At 42.1% G+C, this 24,040-nt stretch overlaps 1 protein-coding gene across 15 annotated transcripts in view; it reads right to left on the bottom strand.

Moving 5' to 3' along the window:
- Positions 1 to 24,040, bottom strand: part of LOC144679648 (band 4.1-like protein 3) — a 299,756-nt gene that overhangs the window by 96,758 nt on the left and 178,958 nt on the right. For all 15 annotated transcript variants that reach the window (XM_078540247.1, XM_078540233.1, XM_078540241.1 and 12 more), the window contains exons 4-6: positions 8,122 to 8,226; positions 4,720 to 4,762; positions 2,218 to 2,293 (exon numbers count right to left, since the gene is read on the bottom strand). In XM_078540247.1, coding sequence (XP_078396373.1) covers positions 2,218 to 2,293; positions 4,720 to 4,762; positions 8,122 to 8,226 — 224 coding nt within the window. The remainder of the gene's footprint in view (positions 1 to 2,217; positions 2,294 to 4,719; positions 4,763 to 8,121; positions 8,227 to 24,040) is intronic.

The following is a 24,040-nucleotide window of genomic DNA, read 5'->3' as shown; positions in this document are numbered from 1 at the left end:
TGAAGTTTCCTCTTTCCGAGCTCATGAGTCATGGTTCTCTGCCCATTATGGCGAAAGGTCAGAAAATTGTAGTTGGCAAGTACAAGAGGTGCAAATCCCTGACCACTTACTTTGGCCCAATTTTTTTTAATATACTGAGCTTAAACACTGCATTTTCCACTTCCTTTTTCCCTCAATCAGAAACTTTGAAAATAATGCATACTCTTTTAGCTCTTTTTTTTCCCCAAAACTGCTTACATCAGCACTATTTCTAAGCTCTAGAAATGGAAGGTAGTGGCACAGAATGAATAATCTGTATTCGCTGAGAACAGTGTGGAATTCAACTGCAATGCAGTAAAATGACAAGATGCTCTGATGGCTGCAAACAACATAAATGAGTAATGCTCACTCATTTCTGCTGGAACAGCCCTTGCAAGAATTAACACATTCTCAGGCATCTCCACAGACATTAACAAACTGTCAGGATGTTCTGGTCATCTACTACAATGAAAATTGTGCTATTGTTGAATTTTTTTTTTTAAGGGAATGAATATACAAAAAACTAAATTCAGAAATATTATGGGGCAGACTAAATCTGACGCATAAACAGAACATGCTGGAAGCATTCAGTCAGGCAGCCATGAAGGAGGGGCAGATAAATGGTCCACAGCTGAAGTGTTAAGTTATCAAAGCTATGCACTGTTCACTCTCAATGCCTGGAAAGTGGGGTCAGGTTACACCTTAAGGTAGCTCCATCAGGGTGGCAGGTATGTGACTCCATTTGCAATCATTTTGTTTTTAATTCATTCGTGAGATGTGGACCATCAATGGCAAGGTCATCATTTATTGCCCATCCCATTTTCCCTTGAGGTGGTGGTGATTCTCAACATTTGTAGTCTGCGGGTGAAGGTACACCCACAATGCTGTTAGGCAGGAAGTTCCAGGGTTTTGACCCAATGGTGACAAAGGAACACAATATATTTTTAGGTCAGGATGGTTTGTGACATGAAGGGGAACCTGCAGGTTGTGGAGTTCCTGCACCTGCTGCCCTTGTCCTTCTAGAGTTAGAGGTCACAGATTTGGGAGATGCGGTCAAAGCAGCCATGTCCCTTTGCTCAAGTGCATCTTATTTGATGGTACACAGTACAGCCACTGTGCGCTAGTGGTGGGAATGATTAAGGTGACAGATGGGATGCCAATGGTGTCCAGCTTTGAGTGTTGACGGAGCTGCAATCACCCAGACAAATGGAGAAAACTGCATCACATTCTTGACTTGTGCCTTGTAGGTGGTTGAAAGGCTTTGAGGAATCAGGAGGGAAGCCATTCAACACACAATACCTAGCCTCTGACCTGCTCTTATAGCCACAGTATTATTGTGGCTGGTCCAGTTAAGCTTCTAGTCAATGGATGTTGATGGTGGGGAATTTTGTTACAGTAATACCATTGAATGTCAAGAGGAGGTGCTCAGACTCTCTCTTGTTGGATATGTCCTGGAACTTGTGTGTCATGAATGTTTCTCGCCACTTACCTGCCCAAGCCTGAATGGCAGATCTTTCTACATGCAGGCATGGGCTGCCTCATTACCCGAGTTATATAAAGTAAACTTTAGCACTGGCAGATTATTGCTAATACTGTGAATTAATCCTTCAGATACACTGCATATTTAATAAAATCATACAATCATTGCATCCTGCTCTCTCAAGCTCTTTTCCAATACTATTTTGTTTTGTTATCTCTTTCCCTTGCTTCAGATTTTAAAACCCACTATTTCAACCATATTATTGTTGATTAATCGTTCCTCCCTTCACTTTCAATTTTCCTCTCTCCATGTTCACTTCTACCTCCATGAGACGCTTATGTGCAACATGCACTATACAAATGCAATTGGTTGTCCAGTTATTGTCCACTCTCATGGGTTAGGAAATGTGCAAGATTAGCAATTACTTTGTTAAAAAAGAATCATTTGAAAACATATGAGTAGTTTACTTTCATATAAAAAAGCTACTCCAACAATAATGCACTGATTGGTTTCTGCAAAACCAATTTACGTTGGTGAGTACTGTTAATTTAAATTAAAAGCCTACAATGAGATAATAAATAGGAGTTTTGTACAGATATAGTATACACTCCTCTACTCTTTTGAATGAGGAAGTCTTGGAGAAGCGCATTTACAGAACAACAAATTTTGCCCACACAAGTTTCTCCTGCAAGTACTAAAAGAAACAGTCTTTCACTCACCTGGTGATGTCCTCAGAGAGCTGGGCAGGATCCGGAGGGTAAAACTTTACATTGAATGCAAACTGCCACAAACCACCTGTATGGAATCAAATCATTATTCCAACATCAAACAGAAGCCAAGTGATTTAAATTTCTTAGTGTTTTGAAATAATAAAAAACTCTCCAAGGACTACTATTCCAGTGCAAAATGTCAAGGATTATTTTTAATCGAAAATATCAATCTTAAAATGACGAGAGCCCTAACAAATAAATGACACTTATTGGTTAGCTGTTACTGTTTGCGTCTTACTATCCCTACAGTAAATATGAATAGAGGCTTAACATATCTAGTCAATTTTCTCCACAAAGCCTTGTGATACAAGGTTCATTAATCAATTGAGCAGTAGATAGGACACTTCACACTTCCATAATTCTCTCTTTTAAGAAATAATCTTCATCATTCAATTTGTGATATATCACTCTCACAAAATTGTATGCCTGATCTATTCATCAAGAAGTCTAGAGGATGGTGGACACCCTGTTCTCCCACACCTAGTTTTAAAGATTTGTCTGTCTGGACCCTTAAGTAACACCACTTCTGCTCTTTTTAGAATTTTACCATTTAGTGTACATTTCCTCTCCTTAATCTCAATTACCCATCATTAACTGTCACCTCCCATTCCTCCATGTTAACTTTTGTCTGGCAGTTCACTGTCCTATCTATAAGCCCATCTGTGTTGTCTAGAATTTGCTTACAGTTCTATTCACTAGTAACTATGCTGACCATGTTTTAAGTTATAAGGGGAGTGGCCACAATCAGTTAGTGAGTATGTAGCTTTTCTTGTATAAAAATTGCATGGAAGTTGACAAAACTACTTTTGAAACCTCCCAAAGCTAACAGGGTCTATGCATAAATGTTCCACAGCACTATCCGTATTATGGGTGTGCCAGATGCTAATACCTTTCTTGATGCAGCTACTCCTTAAGAATTCCACTGGTACTCAGCCAAGTAGCTATTCTTCATGTGCGAGTGTGGACACCACAGCTGGCATTATTGTGCTGGCAGGTTACCTTTGGCTATCATTGCTGCACACAAACATGTAAACATATGCAATACCACTGCATAGTAATCAGGAGTAGGAGCCATGGTTGATTTTTCCCCTCTCATAAAGGTCAAGTGTAGCATGCCCAGCACTGTCCCAACTGAGGTCATGGATTGAAGCAAAAATTAAAACCAGGGGCTTCACTGGTGTTTGTCACTCAGTAATACTTCAGCTGGTGCTCTTAATCACTAAAACACGATGGAAGCATGATCGAAAAGTTTTATTTCTATATATAAAAAATTGTACTGCACTAAATGCTATGACCTTGCTGTAATAATGGGCTTGCAAATGCAAAGGTGCAGCAGAAAGAGAGGCACAGTAGGCCAGTGTCAGAAGAGAGGATATGAACTGGGGCATGGGGATGCAACTGGTGAGTTGAGTATGCTGACAAAAAGATATGCAGATGAGCATGAGAATTTTGCAATCCTTGTTTTGAAGAGCTGGGAATCAGTTTAGGTCAGTTAAAGGCATGATTTAAAAATGAGCAAGACTTATTGCAGTATACAGTTCAATGAGTTAGAGTTTGTGAGGGGGCCTGCAATGAGAGCATTGAAAAAAGTTAAACCTATGGATGACAGGCATAGATTAAAGTTTCAGCACCAGTGTGACTAAGGTGAAGGCAAGTGTGGTTGTAGAAACAGTAGTTCTTAGTGATGAATAAGATACGGTGAATGAATATCTGTTTAAGGTTAATTAAAATAATACTTTTAGACAAGAATATAGAGATAGAGTGGTATGAAATTGCAAAAAAAACAATCAACAGGGATAAGAGTGAAAGCAAAAAGGAATCATACACGATCTCACAATAGGACAAGAGAGGGTCTGGCATCTTGTTTGATGTCATTGTCATGCTACTTCCTGAAAATTCTCCTTGTACTAAAAATAAGGACTTATAATTAAAAAACATTATCACAACTTTGATTATACACAATATCTTTCATGTTTAATTTCCCAGGTATTCTCTCTTGCTTTCCATAATTACTTTGCAGACCTACTTGAGTAATGCTTGTGTGGGTTTAGCTGCATCTCGATCATTATGTTAATTTACTATTCCATCCATTTCAGCTTCAACAGTTTCCCAATAACTAGGTTTGGGATTAAATGGCAATCGTAATTTCAATATAGCAGGCAGAAGAACATGCATTCAGAAGCTGGTGCATTTTGTAAGAGATAAGAAAATATACTGGGCTTTTTACCTTTTGAATGTTATAAACCTTTACAGAAGCAAAAGCATGAACTGGAAAAATGAAGTAGGCAAAATATAAAACCACTGAACAAATGCTTTATTGTTGAAAGCGCCAACAAAATCAGAATGGAAATAATATCCTGGTAAAAAATAAATAGAAAGCTACTTCTGTGTTATCTTTCAAACATCATTACACACAAGGTACATTTCAAGTCATTAGTAAAATGTGCTTACTTCGGATTTGCTTTTTAATTTCCTTGGCTGGGTCCAACCAGTTCTGAAATACAATATTTTATATGTTTAATTTTATAAATATAGTATAAAATCTCAAACTGAAACATCAGTTTAATGCAGGATGACAGACACCCAAGGTGAAAATCCTAAATCAAGTCACAATTAGTGAAAACACTACTTCTTTTATTGAGAAATTATGCTGAAGGTCAAGACAAATTGTGGCGGCCGAGTGAGTCTGACAAGAGTAGACCAAATTAGGTAATTAAATATTGAAAGGTTTAGGTGCCATCAGGTAGGTTCTAAAAGGGAGGGATAACTGAGGAAGGCAAGTAGATTTGAATTTATGGGAAATTAAAATACTTAACTTTAATTCCAAGTTAGAGCCTGTGGAGTTGAAATAGAGACACTGTGGTTGGCCTGTGACCATAACCCATTGGCCCAGGTTTTGTGATAGTAAGGACAGTAAGGCTCACATTTACCATTACGGAGTGAAGCAGACATCAACTTCTGGCATCCACACATGCACTATTAAACAACAAAATCAAGAAGTTGTCGCCCAAGTTGCCCTGCTTTTCCAGAAGCTTTGCACTAATTGCGCTCATCAAGGGATTTTGGCATTCACATAGGGTGTGAATGTACAGTACTTACCCACTAAACGGATCAGGTTAGGGTTTGTCCATTCAAGTCTAAGTGAATCTTTTAACAGTATGATAAGTCTTAATTACTGCCATATAACCTCTCTGGCATTGAAAATTTAATTATTAAAGTGCGACGTCTCATTCCTTCAAATTTGAATTGTTATGAGTTTTTTTTAATTAAAACATTGTCCCTTATCTCTCTTAATCCCATCTTTCTTTCTCTATTTCACTTTCTGTACATTATTGGGCATTGGATCAAGTATCTTAACTCTCATTCAGACCCCATGCGTCACAATAAGGATTTTTCAATCCAATTGGTTGAAAAGAGACCCTGTTCTTTTCCTGTTCACAATCCCCTGTAGCAGACACAAAGCTGCTTTGCCCTTCTAATAAACTCAAGTTGCAGTGCAAAAGCGCAAGATCAATGAATGGTAAGTGACATTTGTTCGTCACTAACCAGAAAATCTGGGCTAACATTTGTGCTTCTCACAATGCTAAGCGCAAAAACCAGCAAAGGCTGATGCACCCAAAAATTAATAATTCAAAACCTCTAAATGTGAGTCTACCACATGGGAAAACACAAATTACACTAAGTGAAGTGGAGCACAGCTCAAATTAAGTAGTAGGCATATCCAAAAATGCTCCTTTAGAAATTGATTTTTGATGCTTTATTTCATGCATTTTGCAATATTCTGGAAATTACAGTGAAGATGGGTATTACATTCTTTATTCATCAAAAGGAAAGAACTGCTTTTCAATTTCTTTTGGAAACTACTCATTTATTATTTTGAAAATAAATTACTTCTCTTTACAGGTAAAATGTTTTCCAACAAGATGCAACAGATGCATTAACTGACCAAGTCTTACTGACAAATGTCTGAGGCTATAGGCAGCAATTTAAATGGTACACAGTTCTCCTAAATACTGAACCCAGCAGCAGTTGATGGTACATTTTTAGGAAACTTGCTCCTGCTGCAGAATTTTATTTTTTGATTAAAAATTGTAGTTACATTCCTGTTAACATTAATCAATGCTACATTTCACAAATGAGAATTTTTCCTTTCTTTTAAAAAAAGGTTAAAAATCCAAATAACAATTGGGCTTTCAAGGGACCAAACAGACCTAGCTTTCCTAAAAAGTTACCTCACCAAAGCCCTCTTTTACCCCTTCCACCAACCAGTTCAAAGCCACATAACCACCTCTACGGCAGGTTCGCAAAGACTCGCAAAGACATTATACTCCATATAACCGGTACCCACTCGGAGGCACACCCCGCACTACCCCACCCCTCCCTGACCCTCCTAGGTTTCTGCAGCCACTCTTTTCTCAACCCTCAATTTACCTAGCTCTCAACCTCCTGGTAGCTCCCTATTTTTAGCTCTCATTCTTTATCTTTCTTTCTTCCACTCTTCTGCCACTCCAATTTCATGCTGGCATCAATCTTCTTTCCCTACCCAGAGTTTATATTGGAACTCTGCTTTAGCCCATTCCAAGGCTCATGAACTCAAAGAATTAGTGATCACTGTATGCACTGGTGACTATGACTTACAGCAGTAGATAGGAGCTCAAAAGAGGCATGGGGCAGCGGACTGGGTTACAATGAAGTGCAAGTCAAACACTGATATTTAAGCTGGAATTTAATTGCTATTTCTAATGAAGTGTAAAATATCAACTTATTTTGTGGCACACCACTTCCCACTCCTTCCAAAAATCCCTGGATACCAGAGAGCATGTAGGTTAGGATTCGTACCTTCTGATCTTAAACTTAAGCCAAAATTCTTCAAGAAGAGGTTGCAATGAGTGCATCATCAACTGTCAGATGTTAAGATTGCTGCAGAACTCTATGTGCTAAAGATCTTGTAACATTAGTCGAAAATAGCTTTTCTCATGCCACCACTAGGCTGCCTCACACTCTCTGATGGAACTCTAAACAATCTGCTTAATTACTCCGATTCCAAATCCAATGGGACCTCTTTAGGCTGCAGTAAATAATACACGCTGCAACTACATTTGGACCAATATTGAAAGATTAGATGACTTCCTGCCAATACTACAATTAGTATACCATTTCCAGAGATACTCATATACTATAGACCCTTCTTTTTCCTACAACGGAGGGGGGGAAAATTTCCAATCCAAACTGGTATGTAGGGAATTCATTCAATCGGCTGGTCACTAAGCTTCAGGTTCTTGTTTGGGAACATATTCCATGCATGTGTATTCATTAAAGGCCCTAGGCTCTGGCATAAATATTCGCTGTTTTTTGTCTTCTTTCCTATATTCATTAATTATAAGATGGCCTCTATTTTCCAACTAACTGGTCAAATCTATGCTAACATTAAAAGTGAAGTCTAAGTTCTTGACCAGTCCAAAGAACCACTTAGGAATGTTTTAAAATTTGCTTTTCACCTGGATGTAATTAAACTGCAGTGGATGGGGAGCTGAAGTGACGAGAGGCCACCTAATTGATGTGCTCTCAATATCTGGCCCAAATGACTTGCACCCAAAACCACTTCACGTTGATTCAAGTTGTGTAATGAAATTGGTCTACATATCAAGTATCATCTGGCCTGTATTTCTGCAAAAATAAAGTAGACGAGCATAAAGCAGCACTCCCTGCTTTAATTCATCTTCCACTAAAATCAGTGAACAGAGGAAAACACAATTCAAAGTCAGTATTGGCATTGCCCCAGCAAGGAAAAAAATATTTTCTCTGTACAAAAGGCATAACTGAACCAACCCAACATTTAACTTTCTAACTTACCTTCTGATTTTCAGAGTCCCGAAATGTCAAACCAAAGTAATCTTTTTCCAGAAGATTGAGCTGCCCACAGACTTTGTCAAAGAGAACCTGTCCCTTTGCACGTTTCTGCCAAAAGAAAGGTTTATCAGTGTAAAAAGACCAATCAGCCAGAAAAACAAACATACCTCAAAGTTAATTTATTTTCATAGCAAAATGGTTGCAATATTAATAAGATCAAAAGATTTTTTTTTTAAACACTCAACTATATACACAAATGTATGTGAAGCTGCTCATTTGAAAAGGAAACCACTCACTGGAGCATGAATGATTCCACCAAACACATCAGAAATTTCCTGTCGAATATTAAATTCCGCTCCATCTCCACCATGATACAATCACATTGTGAATGTTCCTTTTAGTTAATTAGATTTGGTATTGTCTCAATGACCGACATGTTCCCATCCAAAGAGATCAATTGTATAAGTACGTAAGAACAGGAGTAGGTCATTCAGCTCCTTGGGTCTGTTCCACCATTCAATTAAATAATGCTTAATCTGCATCAAAGCTCCATTCACTCACTCCCGCCCCCCGCGCCCCCCCACCAAATTTCTTGATGCCTTTACCTAACAATAACAACCACAAAAAAAAGTTAATTATTCCTGCATCTACAGCATGTCTTTTTAGGGAAGGCAAGATCCAGATTTCCATTATCTTTTGTGCAAAAATCTGCTTTCTGATGTCACTTTTAACTGGCTGAGTTCTATTGTTATTATTCCCCTTGTTCTTAGCACTTGAACAAATATGCGCCATCAGAAAGAGCCAAAATGGATCTGTAAAGGATAAGTCATGCCTCACGAATCTTCTTGAATTTTTGAGATTAACTCAAATGGTTGATAAGAAAATGTCCATGGACGTTTTTGCATGAACCTCCAGAATGTATTCAATAAGGTTTCACACAATAGACTCTTTAAAATGAGAATGTGTAAATTGGAGATAACCTATTGATATAGGGAGGGAATTTGCTATGAAAAGACTACTTTGGTTTGGAGGTAGGGAACAAGTGTAGGGATAATGAGTATGTAAAATTGGCAGGATGTGACGAGTACTGTCCCCCAGGGATCTGTACTATAGTTATAAATGACTTGGACAAAGGAATACTATTATCCAGGTTTGCAGATAACACTAAGTTAGGTGGCACAGTAAATAGTGTGGAGGGGAGCAGAAAGTTGTAAAAGTCATTGATGGATTAAATGAGTGGGCATGGAATTTAATGTGTGAAATCATCCACTTTGGATGCAAGAAAGATAGATTGGAATATTTTCTAAAGAGTGAGAAGCTAGGAACTAGGGAGGATCAGAGATATGTAGGAGGGTTCATATACTGAAATCACTAAAAGCTAAAGGACAGGTCCAAAAAAAATGAAAAGGCTAATAGTACGTTAACCTTCATCTCAAGAGAGCTAAACGGAGTGCAAGCTGTATTACAGTCCTGTAAAGCACTGGTTAGATCCCATTTTGGAGTAGAGGAATATCCCATTCAAAGTGATAGATACGTTCCTGGAAACCACCACATCAATCCAGACTACCTATAATTGAAGCAATTTTTCCATTTAAATATATGCAATAGCAGGAGATGGGCTCCCAACCCAAGATTTTCATAAACATGAAATGCACCTTATTTATAAGCCAAAAATAAACAAAACACAATTTCAATAAATTTTCTATATTCCCAGCAATGTGACAAAGAACCATGGTTATTTGCAAAGGGAACAGGCTTTGTCTGTTCTGACTGCTCTATAATGAGCCAAGGTCACAACCCTGTTCACAGTGAGCTCACTCCAAGCTGGGCTCCAGTCACATCCCTGGGGGTGGCCACAATAGGCTGACCACATTCTAAATACCTTAACAAGGTAGAAGTCACTGGTTCTGAATGAAATGGTGGTCAGGATGTTGATGATCTCCTGGTTGCAGGCGTCTGGCCAAATATTGGCCAGCTTTTTGGCTTCAGCATTCTTCATCATGCTGGAAACCATTGAGCACTTCAGCGAGCCCTGGGAGATCCAGAATGCAGTGGTAGTGATCGGGGTCAAAGCCGCATGGGCTCCTGGTCACCCTCCTGAGGCTCTGCTCTCCAAGCCAAAGATGTGCGGGTGCAAGCGTACAGTCATGGGCGGCTCCTCGGCTGGTACAGAAGAACATGCAGAGCCCCAGGAGGAAGAAACTGAATGTCAGCCACAACACGCACACCAAGCATAGCTGGTTCAGCTCGCTGTCCACCTTCCTTCAATGTCGCAGGCCGCCTTCCCTCAACCTCGCTGTCCGCCGTCCCTCAACCTCGCAGCCTGCCTCCCTCAACCTCGCAGTCCGCCCTCCCTCAATCTCGCAGTCCGCCCTCCCTCAACCTCGCAGTCCGCCCTCCCTCAACCTCGCAGTCCGCCCTCCCTCAACCTCGCAGTCCGCCCTCCCTCAACCTCGCAGTCCGCCCTCCCTCAACCTCGCAGTCCGCCCTCCCTCAACCTCGCAGTCCGCCCTCCCTCAACCTCGCAGTCCGCCCTCCCTCAACCTCGCAGTCCGCCCTCCCTCAACCTCGCAGTCCGCCCTCCCTCAACCTCGCAGTCCGCCCTCCCTCAATCTCGCAGTCCGCCCTCCCTCAATCTCGCAGTCCGCCCTCCCTCAATCTCGCAGTCCGCCCTCCCTCAACCTCGCAGTCCGCCTTCCCTCAATCTGACAGCAGACGAGCAGCCAGCAGAAAAATCACAGCATTGTTCTCAGAGAAGCAGAAGCAGCCCTTTCATTGTTTCACCGAGTTGGTGCTTAGGGCTGAGGCACGTCAACGTAGGAGCGATTATAATGACGGATGCTGAAGAGGCCCGAAATTAGATAAATTGTGGGGATGGAGGAAATTTCGGAGATAGCAAGACCATGGAGGGTTTTAAAAACAAGGATGAAAACTTCAAAGTGTTTAGAAATAGAGTTAGTTTAAGTAAGTTATATTGGTATTTGTGGGTGTTACGATTAAGTTTTAGCTTTAATGTTTAAGTTCGATTTGTATTTCTGTATGTGTGTTAAGAAAAGGTCAAGTTGAGTTTTAGGGCAGAATCGTCCCAGATTTGCGGTAACAGGCGGGTAAAATGACACTTAACCCACCGGCCGCGATGGCGGGTTTTCACGCCATATCGTCCCAATTCCGCCACATTATTTATGCATTCCCAGGAAACACCCCATTTCCATGGCAGGCGGGCAAATGCCACCGCTTCATCACACCGGACACCATATTTAAATTCCAGCCACACGCACACACCTCAGTGCTTCCAGACCACAACTACTGGGGGTAAGATGGTCATGAAAGGCAAAAAGACTGCAGCCTCCAGGTTTAATGGGTTGGATACCGTGGAGGCCCACCGCAATGTCCTCTGCCCCTGCTCTGGCTGCAGGATGGGCAGCAGCATTACCAACTAGGCTTACAAGGCGGTGGTCAGAGCCAATGCACTGCAAAAGAGGACAGCCACCCAGTGCCACCACAGGATGAATGGTTTTATCTGTTCTGCCAGGTTAACTCACTCTTCTTATCACTCTCAACTCATACACTCACAAACCCATCACTCATCCTCAAGGAACACCACCACTAGCTCTCACATGCATCCTCACATCTCCATCGTGCTCATATCCTCTCAAACTCACATCCTCATTCCTGTCCACGGAGCTGCACAGCACATAAACATTCTATGCAGTACCATGTGTCCTGCTCACACTTTCCATCTGTTTTCATGCAGGGGGAGCCTGCTCACATTAGCAGGGAGAAGTCCCAGACCAATGGTGGAGTGGCCGTCACTCAGAGCATCGTGCTGACTGGTGAGGATGTGAACCCTGCCTGTGGCAACAGTGAGGTCAGCGACAAACACCCATCTGAGGATTCTGCACCAGACCATCTCTCCCTCAACACAACTGTGAGTGCTCCCACTCCTGCCATGCACTACTTACCTCTCCCTTGGTTTACAGGGAGCTCTGCCAAGGGACCAACACGCTCAGCTAGCCAGCCCCTCTGTTCCATCCGCGTCCTCATCTGCAGTCAAGAGGACGCCTCCAGTGAAGAGCTGTAAATAAGCAGCCCAGAAGACCCGTCACTGCAGAGGGAGCAGCCAGCCCACAAGTGATTCGGGAGGAAAAAGTCTGTGGCAGGGCTTTTCGGAGCCTCGTGCAAGCACTCTCCCACACATGCAGATCCTTCACATTTTACACTCATCTCAATGTCCTGAGCAGTTTTGAATGTTGCCTGCTGGGGTTCGCTTTCAGTTATCCATCTGAGCTGACCTGCATCGCCATCCACCCGCTCATCACATTCCCACGCAGCACCTGATCTCACCCACCATAACTCTCATTTCACTATTGATTTGCACAGCACGGTGCTAATTCAGTTTTACTTCCACTCCCCCGCCCTTTACCCTCCCCCACCCTTTACCCTCCCCCAGTCACCCATTTCCTTTACCCCATCACAGTTGACCCACCTGGCATCACCTTCCACCTCCCCTTCGTGACCTACCAGCTGCAACCCTTTTCCTTCAGGGATGTCCAGGTGAACGTGCACGATCCCTTCCTTCCTGAAAATCCCACCCCCTTCCACATTAACCTCCTTGACCATCTCCTACCCACTCCCCAGGGTCAGTGTCTACCTCCGGGTCCCCACTAACCACCCTCACCCTCCCACCTGACTCTGCCCTTGGTCATTCTTACCCTTCCTCCATAACAAGCCCACCCTCAGTTTCCACCCCAGGAGGGAAACATGGACTCATCAGGCCACTCCTGTGCATGTTCAGCAGCACATCACCCCACCTTCCACATCCCTTCCCCCCTCACCCCCACAGACTCCACCACACCCCCCAACTCCCTTCCCATTCCTCCATCCTTACCTCTTCAGCCACCTTTAGTGCCTTCCCCCTCCAGCCTCAATTTTTCCTCCAGCCTTACTCCTACCCCCTTCCTGACTCCTTCCTCCACTCCCACTTCTTCCTTAACCCTTACTCCCCCCCCTCTCCACACCCTTTCCTCTCTTCATACTCCTTCTCTTGCACCTTCCACCACCCTCACCCCCTTACACCTACCTCCCCAGTGGTGGTCTTCTTCCCACTTACTCCCCTCCCCCCCCCCACAACCTTTCCCCCGACACCTTCATTTCCATCCCCCCTCCTAACCTGCCATCTTCATTCCTCCCCTCCTGACCTCCCCCCATCCTGACACCTTCATTCCACCCCTCCCAATCTCATCACCCCCCACCTCGGGCACCTCTTCCTCTCCCAGCAAATCCTAGCCCTTCCTCACCCACCCCCTCGACCATCACCTGACGTGAGAATCAACAATGACTATCCAACTTCCGTGCGCTGCTTCGCAGCAGAGCCACGTCCACGAGAATCAACTCAGCATCCATGGACATTCCTCCAGTGTGCCCTTGGTGTCAGACTGCAGTATCGTCTGCTCCCCCGATGCCCGCAATGTGAGCAAAACCCTGGTGAGCAAGTCCCAACTTCTGCAGGTTACACTTATCAAGCTGTGTTCTACACCAGCGTGCTTTCCCGTTGACGTGAGAGGATGATCAAGCAGTTGGTGTGAGGGGGGGGGCGCAATACTGGCGGGCAGGCCTAATAATGATATGCTGATGTATTACAATGAGATTCCCGACATCTGTTGGCAGAGAACGCAGCCCACCATTGGCGGGCTGAGTGGACGATCATGAACTGGTTATTTTGTTAGAGAATAAGGAATATTGGTCCATAGGGTATCCCTTGATCCAGAAGCAGTACCAACAGTAAGGAAGTTAACATATGGAAGCTTGTGGTTAGACACAAACTACAGCTCCAAGCAAGAGAGAGCTGGGAGGTCCAGGGTAATCAGCACATAAATGCAGAGAGATAGAAAGCAGACAGAGACAGAAAGAGGAACACAGAATTTCTGCGAGAAGAAGCCAGCAAAGCTCTATGAAAAGGTCAGTTTGCTGTTTGGCAGTAAGAAGAAAAACAGAATTGCAGCAGCTCTTGGGGAAGCGATGTGCAAGCTAAAAAGGAATGAATCTTTCTTAATAAGTGGAGTGTTCAGCTCAAGCATGTGGAAAAATTTGGAGTTTGTATCTGAGGGCTAGATCGTGAACCTGGTGCTGCTAGTTGGTCAATTGCGAAGGAATTCTGGAAAGCTACACTTTCAGGAGGGACGTGATGGGAGTGAGAAGGGGTTGGTAGATATAATGCCCCATCAGTGCTAACCGTATCCCAGGATCTCCATTGGAAACACTTGCCCGTGAACGTAACTCAAGGGCTGAATAGATCGAGTTGAAAAGATCGAGAGATTGCATGTAGTACCACACATGCAGAGAGTGAAATGGGTGGTTGTGGTTGATGCATCTTTGTTGTACTGGCTCTTCAAATAAAAAGATAAATTTCACTTTAAAGTAGCATTTGCCTGTTAATTCATGTTTAATTTGCATCATTTCTGTATGTTAAAAGTTACAAGTGAAATATTGCTGCCAATTTCTTCATTTGAGGGTCATTCAGTAAATTTGGTTACTTTGGTTTCTGGTTTCCCTATGGGGATCATACCAACCTGAAAAGTCAAGTCTGTTTCTCTCTCCAGAGATGCTGCCTGACCTGCTGAGTATTTTCTGTTTTTGTTTCTGATTTCTACCACGCACAGTAGTTTGCTTTTGGAGAAAAGTTGAGCACATTTATCATTACTACATGCAATCTCTCGAACTTTTCAACTTGATCTATTCAGCCCTTGAGTTACGTTCACGGGCAAGTGTTTTCCATGGAGATCCCAGGATACGGTTAGCATCGATGGGGCATTATATCTACCAACCCCTTCTCACTCCCATCACGTCCGTCCTGAAGGTGTAGCTTTCCAGAATCAGGTACTGGGGCAGACCAATTTCACAGCATTGGAGGCTAATGACATTGAGACTTCACAATTGTTCAGCATACACCCACAGAGCAGCCTGATCCAATGAGGTAGAAGGACGCTTCTACCCATCTTTAACCCCTCTGCCCTTACTGCCAGTGCGATAATATTTTCCAATATTTAATGTTCAAACTTGGGATGGGCAAACTGTGCTCTATCTGCAAACTCTTATATGATGAGCTCAGTTATATCACATAACAAAAAACCTTCCCACTGCCGCCAACAATAGTGATTTGGCTGCAATAGAAAACAGCAGGGATGAAGAACCTGGAGGAAAGGCACCAGTGCTGAAAGACAGGCAGAGCAAATTACGATGCAGATGTAAATCCAAGAATGGATTGCACAACTATTGAATTTTCTGCTGTACATACACACAGTTCTCTATTTGACTGTGGATATTCGCTTTTATGTTTAAATTGTATTTGATACTTTAATAAATAGCAGATTACATTTTTTGTTTAAAGAGGAGTAAATTTTCACTAATGGTAATTAGCAAGCCTTTCTTTAGCATGGTCCAGAGTTTATGTTACAAGTTATGCCCAAAATAAAGATTTTTGTGCTTCACGAGCATCTTGCCCCAGTGCAAAGGAGGATATACTGACCTACATTTTGCTTTATTGGTGTCCAGCAAGCACATCTGAGAGGCACTGTGTCACAGAAAATGTATCTGCTCAGGTTTTTGCTACAACAAATCATTAGCAGGCCTGGAGGATTTCCAGATGCAGGCCCAACCATTATCTGGGTCCTGCCATTCAATACGGATGAGCTGAAAGAGTTGGGACCAGAAATTCAAGTATGTCATTTTTGGCTGCAGGGAACAATCATGGTGCCTAAATGTGATGGCTTGTGGTGCAAACAATACTGGACCTCGGGCTTCATTTTCATGACTGCAGCTCAGCGACGAAGCACAACAGAAGATTAGGAAGCTGCTGGCATTGTAGCAAACCTTATGTACGTGAGGAAACTAAATCACCAGATGAAGAAACGAAAAAACATGAGATTGGGAAGTGTCCAGCAGTAGATCATGGGAATGGGAAAAGAAATATTCTACATTTAAGAGTACGATTATATTTTAAAAATGCCTTGTTGGTTATGGCCCAAGTTTCTTGAGCACTGTCTGCCTTAGGGGAAACCAACCTTGCAATGAGGACTTCATTCAGGCATCAGGATCCTTATTTGCATATGCACTCGGATCTGGGCACCTCATATCACTTTTTTGGATTTCACCAAAATGGCAAGTAATACACTTGCTGCTCATAATAAGCATCAACTCCTGCCTACTCTTGGCAGATCAGGAGACTGTTTATTGCCTGAAAAATAGGCACAACATAGCCAAATTTCTGGATCCTGGTATTTCTGTAGTTCTGCTTCAATTCAATTTCAATGCACAGAATCTCTGCTTGGTGTACACCTACAAATAACTGGAATAGGGACAGGGAGTGGGGCTGAGTTTAACTGAAATGTATTTTTTTCTGGCCCGATTTTGTAATTTTGTTTACAAATCCAAGGCTTTTTTCTGATCCTTTAATATTTTACACTTACTGGTTTATACAGCTCCCTTTAGTGGTATCTTTCAAATCTCTTTCTGGAGTGACAAGGTAGGGAGGGATAGGATGAGAAGGCAGGTCAGCAGATTGCTCAGTAAAAACAAATTTACAGGTTTGCTGGGCATATTGGCCTTTTCCTGTATTTATAACTCATAAGTTATATTGACAAAAGACTATGTATTCAGCTAATTTCTTTGAATCTAGCACAAAACCAAAATGAATCCTGTACATCATGCTAAGAAATACAAATTGAAGCTAATGCAACAATAAAACATGAAGGAAGAATTTAAGAACTTGAAAATTATCAACATGGAGTCATAAAAGATTATCTGAAGTATAAGCCATCAATTTCAATAACTATACAAGAAATTTCAAATTTAGTACATCTCTAACAAACGTGACCTTTATTTGCTGATTATTTTTAAATGAATAATTCACCAAGCTTCTCAAATTAGATTTAATGTAATTCATAAAATGTCAGCCACAGGGTTCATCATATTCACCGTAATTTGGAATGACTGATTTAATCTACATAACAATTCATATTGAAAAGCTATCAAATACTTAGAATCCTTCTTGCACAATTCTTGTTCTGCACTCAATGGGCCCTGTATCCATATTCGATTTATGCAAAATGCTTCGTTTGCATTCCATTAGGCATTAGTGGGAGTTATTGTACAAATACATTTTTATAACATTTACAAAACTGAAAAATCCAGTCTTCAGACATAAAATATTGTAGGCTTCGATTTAAGAGTACAAAACATCCCATTAAAACCAATGATGCACTTAAATTACCAATCTTAGCAGACTTCATCTATAATGTACAGTCACCCAATCACAATGGAAACAATATTTCATTCTTGTGGCAATTACTATAATATTCATCTATGATTTAATTTAAGATAAGACTGCTCCAAGGAATATATACATCAAGATTAAACAATGTTATCCATAACTTTCTACGACATTTTATTTTTATTGTGCAAAGTTTCTATCAATATTAGCCTCGCTGGCGAGGCCAACATTTATTGTCCATCCCTTACAGCCCCTCGAGAAGCTGATGGAGAGCTGTCTTCTTGAACCACTGCAGTCCATCTGGTGTATGTACACCCAAAGCGTTGTTCTGGAGTAAGTCCCAGGATTTGATCTAGCGGCAGTGAAGGAATACTAATGTAGTTTCAAATCAGCATGGCTTGTGACTTGGAGGGTGCAGATGGTGGTGTTCCCATGTGTTTGCAGCCCTCATTCTAGGCGGTAGAGGTCGTGAGTTTGGAAGGTGCTGTTGGAAGGAGCTCTGGCGTGTCACTGTAATGCATCTTGTAGACAGTAAATACCACTGCCACTGTGTGCAGGTGTTGGAGAAAGTGAATGTATAAAGTTGGTGGATGGGGGTGGTGCTGATCAACTGGGCTGCTTTGATCTGGATGGAGCTTGAGTGTTGTTGGAGCTGCACTCATCCAGATTGTAGATGGTGGACAAGCTTTGGGGAGTCAAATGGTGAGTTACTCGCCTCAGAATTCCCAGCTTCTGGCCTGTTCTTGTAGCCACAGTATTTATGTGGCTGGTCCGGTTACATTTCTGGTCAATGGTAACCCCAGGACGTTGATGATTGGGGATTCAACAATATTAATACCACTGAATGACATGGGGAAAAAGTGCTAGATTCGCTCATGTTAGCACTGGTGTGGCACAAATGTTACTTGCCACTTATCGGGCCAAGTCTGTTGTCCAGGTCTTGCTGCATGTGGCCACAAACTGCTTCAGTATCTGAGGAGTTGCAATTGGTGCTAACACTGTGCAATCATCAGCAAACATCCCCACTTCCAGCCTTATGATGGAAGGAAGATCATTGATGAAGCAGCTGAAGATGGTTGGGTCTCGGACGTAACCCTGAGGAACTCCTGCAGCGATGTCCTGAGGCTGAGATGATTCGCCTTCAATAACCACTTTCCTTTTGTGCTAGGTATGACTCAAGCCAGTGGAGTTTTCCCCTAGACTCTCCCTGACTTCAATTTCACTAAGGTGCTTTGATGGCACACTCAGTCAAACGTTGCTTTGATGTCAAGGACAGTCTCTCTGTCGCCTCTGGAATTGAGCTCTTTTTTCCATGTTTGGATCAAGGCTGTCATGAAGTCTGGAGCAGAGTAGTCCTGGCAGAACCCAAGCTGAGTGTCTGCGAGCAGGTTATTGCTAAGCAAGTTCCTCTTGATAGCACTGTTGATGAGGCTTACCAGCATTTTGCTGATGATCAAGAGTAGACTGATAGGTGCTAATTGGCCAGATTGGATTTGTCCAGCTTTTCATGGACAATCTTCCAAATTGTCAGAAATACCAGAGTTGTAGCTGTACTGGAACAGCTTCGCTAGGGATGCAGCTAATTCTGCAGCACAAATCTTCAGTACTAAAGTCAGAATGTTGTCAGGGCCATAGCCTTCACTGTATTCAGCTCCTTCTGCCATTTCATGTGATCATGTGGAGTGAATTGAACCGGCTGAAGACTAGCATCTGTAATGGTGGGAACCTCAGGAAGACACAGAGATGGATCATCCACTTGACACTTCTGGCTGAAGCTGGTTAGAAATGCTTCGCCTCATCTTTTATTTATCATATTTCACATTGTGGGGTACAGTATACTAGCCCTCAAATTTTCTCCTCCACTGCTACATAAAGGGGATGTACTGATTGATTCCAAGGCATTTCTGCAGAGAGGTGGAGTAAACTAATGGAAATATAGCTAGTCACTTTTGTAATCACCTCCAATAAATGACCAGCAGCAGAACTGGGGGCAAGTCGCCTGTCCAATGTTTTGGACATCAAAAAGAGTCTTGAGTTTCCACTGTGACTTTCCAGCAGGAGATTGGCTGAATCCATGGGGAAAAATAACAATTTGCAGATATGTTGTGCCTTTAATGTAGGAAAATGTCCTAATGCACTTCAGAGGAATACAAATCTGACAAAAATGGATGTCAGGCCAAAGGAGAAGCTAATAGGAAGGTGACTAAAAGGTTAATGTAATGTGTTTTAAAGGTGACCTTAGAGGAAGTGAGGTGGAAAGGTAGGGGAGTTTAGGGAGTAAAGAATAGCTGTTTATGCTATTTCTCTAGAGGTTCCACTTATCTCCTGCCAAAGTTGCAGAGAAGAGCAAACCACCACTGGAAAGTCTGGGTGCATATTAGTCTCTAAGCATACAGTTACTCCATTTCATATTTCTTAAATCAATGCAAATGGTAGCAATATTCTAAGAATAGGATGCAAATTTAAACAGATTTTGGAAAAAAAAAAATCAGGTTATGCTTGTACAATCAAGAAAATTCAAAATAAATATAATGTACTCTAAGTCTTAAAGCCTGCAAACAAAGTTGGCCAATGAAATGTACTACAGCTCAACTTTGCCTTTTTGCACAACACTGCTAAAACTAATCTGGTGTGCACAAACAGACATCTGTTAATCCTAATACCATGATCATTAGTCACAGTGCTGTAAAATCTGCCAAATCAAGCACCTCTTTTGCTTTAATGATTCACAAAAACAAAGTGCCATGTTAAACGTTGAATACATCAATCCAATGTCATTGTAATGCTGACACTTTCTTTTCCGTTTTTAAATGGATCAACAAGCTTGGTACTGGCAGGCATGTTAGTTGCTAGGAGAATGCTAATGAAAATAAAACTGGAAAAGTCTAGAAAATATTAAGGTGGAAGAGTAGGTGGATGGCATGATTAAAGTCAAACCTTCTGAGTAAAACAGCAATGACAGTAAAGGAAAACATATGTGCCTAGAAATTGAATGGCACATTTCTGTTTCTTGGGTACTAAACAGGTGCTTAAACCTCCAATATGGCAGGCAGGAAGCACACACTTGTTATGAGCCTGAAATGCACCATCTGTCATATTGATGCAGAAAAGAAAAAGCATCCCAGGCATCATTTGAAATAGGCGTTAGGCACTTTCTCACATTCAAATAAGGGACCCCATGCCTGTTTCAGATCCCCTCTGTAATACTGTGCCAGCTGCTTTCAGAAACCAGATATACATGCAGCCTAACATGTGCGCCTTAAAAGGGATGATTGCAGGCTGCACTCAACAAGTGTTTAAAATATATTTACCTGAACATGGTAAAAGGAGCAGAAGTGCTCCCACAGGCTCCACATTCAACCACATGCCCCATTGCTCCCCTCTCCCTGAGGAGCAGGTATTTGATAGGGCTGGCTGGAAAAGACACATAAGCAAACATAAGAGGATGGCACCATGAAGTGCATTCAGCCATGCCATTTGTGCTGGATTCTGGATTGGAACACCCACTTATGAGGACATACCTGCTGGTATCAGTTAAGACACTGCTGACACAAAAAAATTTAGAGTCCTTAAACTCTAAGAATCCAGTTGCTATCATTTTCTCTAAGCTATAACCGCAGCCTGAATGTCAATGGTCAAAGCTGCCAGTTGGATGCGGTCACGGGTGTTAACATCTTCATCAGGTGGGATTAATATAAACATTCCCGGAGCTGCCTTTCATTCCAGGTAAGGTTGCATATCTAGAAACCTTAGCAGAAACTGACATGGGAGAAGACACTGGACTCCATTGTGAATCATGCCATCTACCTCAATTCCTCCAAGATTGGTGCTCAGTGTCTTCCCTTGAGCATGATGCTCATAAAGCATTTTCTTTTAAAGAGCTCAGTCAGCAGGCCATGAAGCAATGGGTTGAATTCTGCAGAGCCTTTACTTCCCAACTTTCAATTCCACTTATCTATGACTCCTTCTGAACTCTCCTGTTATGTCTCATCAAGTTAAAATATCTGATTGGAACTGTTTGCAAATTTCTCTGGGCTGCTGAGTAATAGAGAAAAGAGAAAAATCACAGCATGGTGAGGATGTGGCTGGTTGGGGACCTCTTCCTTACCCCTCCTCCTCAGTGGCTTTCAGTCCTGTCACTGGTGATATACGTATATATACATATTATATATAGGTCAGAATTACGTAAATAGGTTAGTGCTGTAAGCTTCATTTTACTGGAAACTGTTCAAGGTTTTGTTGCCATAGAAACAAATCTAGTGAGATAATTAATCTTGGGTAATGATGGCTAGCCCAATAAGGGCTCCTTGGACAGACAAGCCTGTTGCAATAGAGACAAGGAACCAGTAGATACTTAAACAAACAGGGATTTGAAAGTGGGAAAAGGATAGTAGGCATTAGGTTCCTTAACAGAAGTCTCCCCAGAGCCAAACTTCACCGCCCTGAAGAAATTCAATTATAATTATACCTCATCCAAAAATGGTTATGAGAAACTTAAACTTGAAAACAGAAAAAAAAAATGGCTTGTGCAGACAATACCATCTGTAAGGGTTGCAAGATTGATGTCGGAATGAGTGCAGAATGTGTGTTGGTGTTCATGATTCATGAAAACAATGCGAAAAGAAAATCTAATCAAGATTTCTCCTCCACCCCCGCCCCCCAACTGGGGCAGGGTGGGGGTGGGTCATGCTCAGCGAAGGCATGTTATATATGTAGGGTAAAGGGTTAACATCAGAAGCATACATGATGCTGGTGTAATAATGATGTCAGATCACATGTCTGAGAAATACGTGTGTTCTGGAAAGTAGAGAGGCTCCAACCAAGTGTTGAGGCTCAAATGTGTAAATATGTGCTGTAAATAAAGAGCAATGGTTTTGAGAAACCATAGACTTGAACAGCATATTTTGGAAGAATAGGCAGTCCTCAAAAAACCGCCCCCCCAAACCACAAAGTGAAACATGGTGGCATCAAGTAAAAGACCCAGTGAACTTTAAAAAGGGTTAGCAAGAAAAATTATCCCTAAAAGGACAAAAGAGGAGAAAAGAGACTCATCAAGACATTGGAACATCGGGGAAGCAACAGGTGCAAGCTGAGACACAGACCTGGAGACTGGACAGCAAGTGAACACAGGCCTGAAGCAGCATGCAGCAGCACAGAAGCAGGAACAATTCCAGGGATCTGCAGAAGCAGTGAATCCACACTACCACTCCAAACCATTTCAGAGTGCAGAGGGCTCGCAATAGGCCCAGAACTGGGACAACTGAAGGAAAAGGTTCACAGGATACAGAACTACTTCAGGATTATAGAAAAAAGCTCAAAGACCAGGGCAGTACATTACTTTACGCAGTAGGATCCATCGCTGATGATGTGATTGCAACATGATGAGACTTCATGATGATTTGGAGAAGTCCTGCAAGCTTTCGACTCATTTCAACATCCATCAGAATTTAATAGAGAGGACTAAATTTAATAAAAGCATAGACCAGACGAATGCATGGATTCATTGATTAACGATCTCTATGCACTGGCAGGGACCTGCAATTATAGAAATCTTACAGGATGAGCTGATTCACAACAGAATCATAGTTGGGGTCCTAGATGAAGCATTATCAGATCTCTTACAGACAAGAAAGGATTTAACACTAGTCAAAGCAGCGTAAACTGAACTAAGGAAACAGAATTGGGCACATGCTTACAATTGATTGAGAAACCAGTATGTAGGTCATAAAAAAGTGTGCCAAAGCCTAAGGCTGCCAAAATGGGGAAAAACCACGCCAACCACCTTTTTGAAATGTCTTCAGGTGTGGTGAGAACAAACCGCACAAGCGAGAAGAATAGCCAGCAAGGGGGGGGGGGGGGGGGCGCACAATTATGGAAAAGTCCACCATTTTGAACTGTTTGTTGTTCGAAAACACTGACCACCTATAAAAAGAACATTTTTAAAACAGCCACATACAGGAAGTGGAAGAAGTAAGAACATAAGAAATAGGAGCAGGAGACGACCATTTGGCCCCTCAAGCCAGCCATTCAATAAGATCGTGGCTGATCATCTTGTGTTTCGAATTCCACATTCCCATCTAACCCCGATAACCTGAGATTCCCTTGCCGAACAAGAATCTGCCTATCTCTGCCTTTAATATTCGATGATCCCGCCTCCTCCACCATCTTCTGAGGCAGAGAATCCAGAGTCGCGCAACCCTCAGAAAAAAATTCTCCTCATCTCTGTCCCAAAAGGGCAACCCCTAACTTTAAAACAGTGGCCCATAGTTCTGAACTCACCCACAAGAGGAAACATCCTTTCGATGTCCACCTCGTCAAGGCTGTTCAGGATCTTGTATACTTCAATCAAATCACCCCTCACTCCTCTAAACTCCAAACAAGCCCAGTCTGTCCAACCTTTCCTCTTAAGACAACCCACTCATTCCAAGTATCAATCTAGTAAACCTCCTTTGAACCACCTCCAATGCATTTACATTCTTCCTTAAATAAGGAGACCAAAGCTGCACACAGTAATCGAGGTGTAGTCTCACCAATGCCCTGTATAACAGAAGCATAACATTTTTACTTTTATGTTCAATTCCTCTCGTAATAAATGATAGCATTCCATTAGCCTTCTTAATTACTTGCTGCACCTGCATACTAACTTTTTGTGAC

This window comes from Cetorhinus maximus, chromosome 4 (assembly GCF_964194155.1).
Source record: "Cetorhinus maximus chromosome 4, sCetMax3.hap1.1, whole genome shotgun sequence".
Lineage (NCBI taxonomy): Eukaryota > Metazoa > Chordata > Chondrichthyes > Lamniformes > Cetorhinidae > Cetorhinus > Cetorhinus maximus.
Note: the sequence above shows the minus strand (reverse complement) of the source record. Positions and strands in the feature narration are given on the sequence as shown.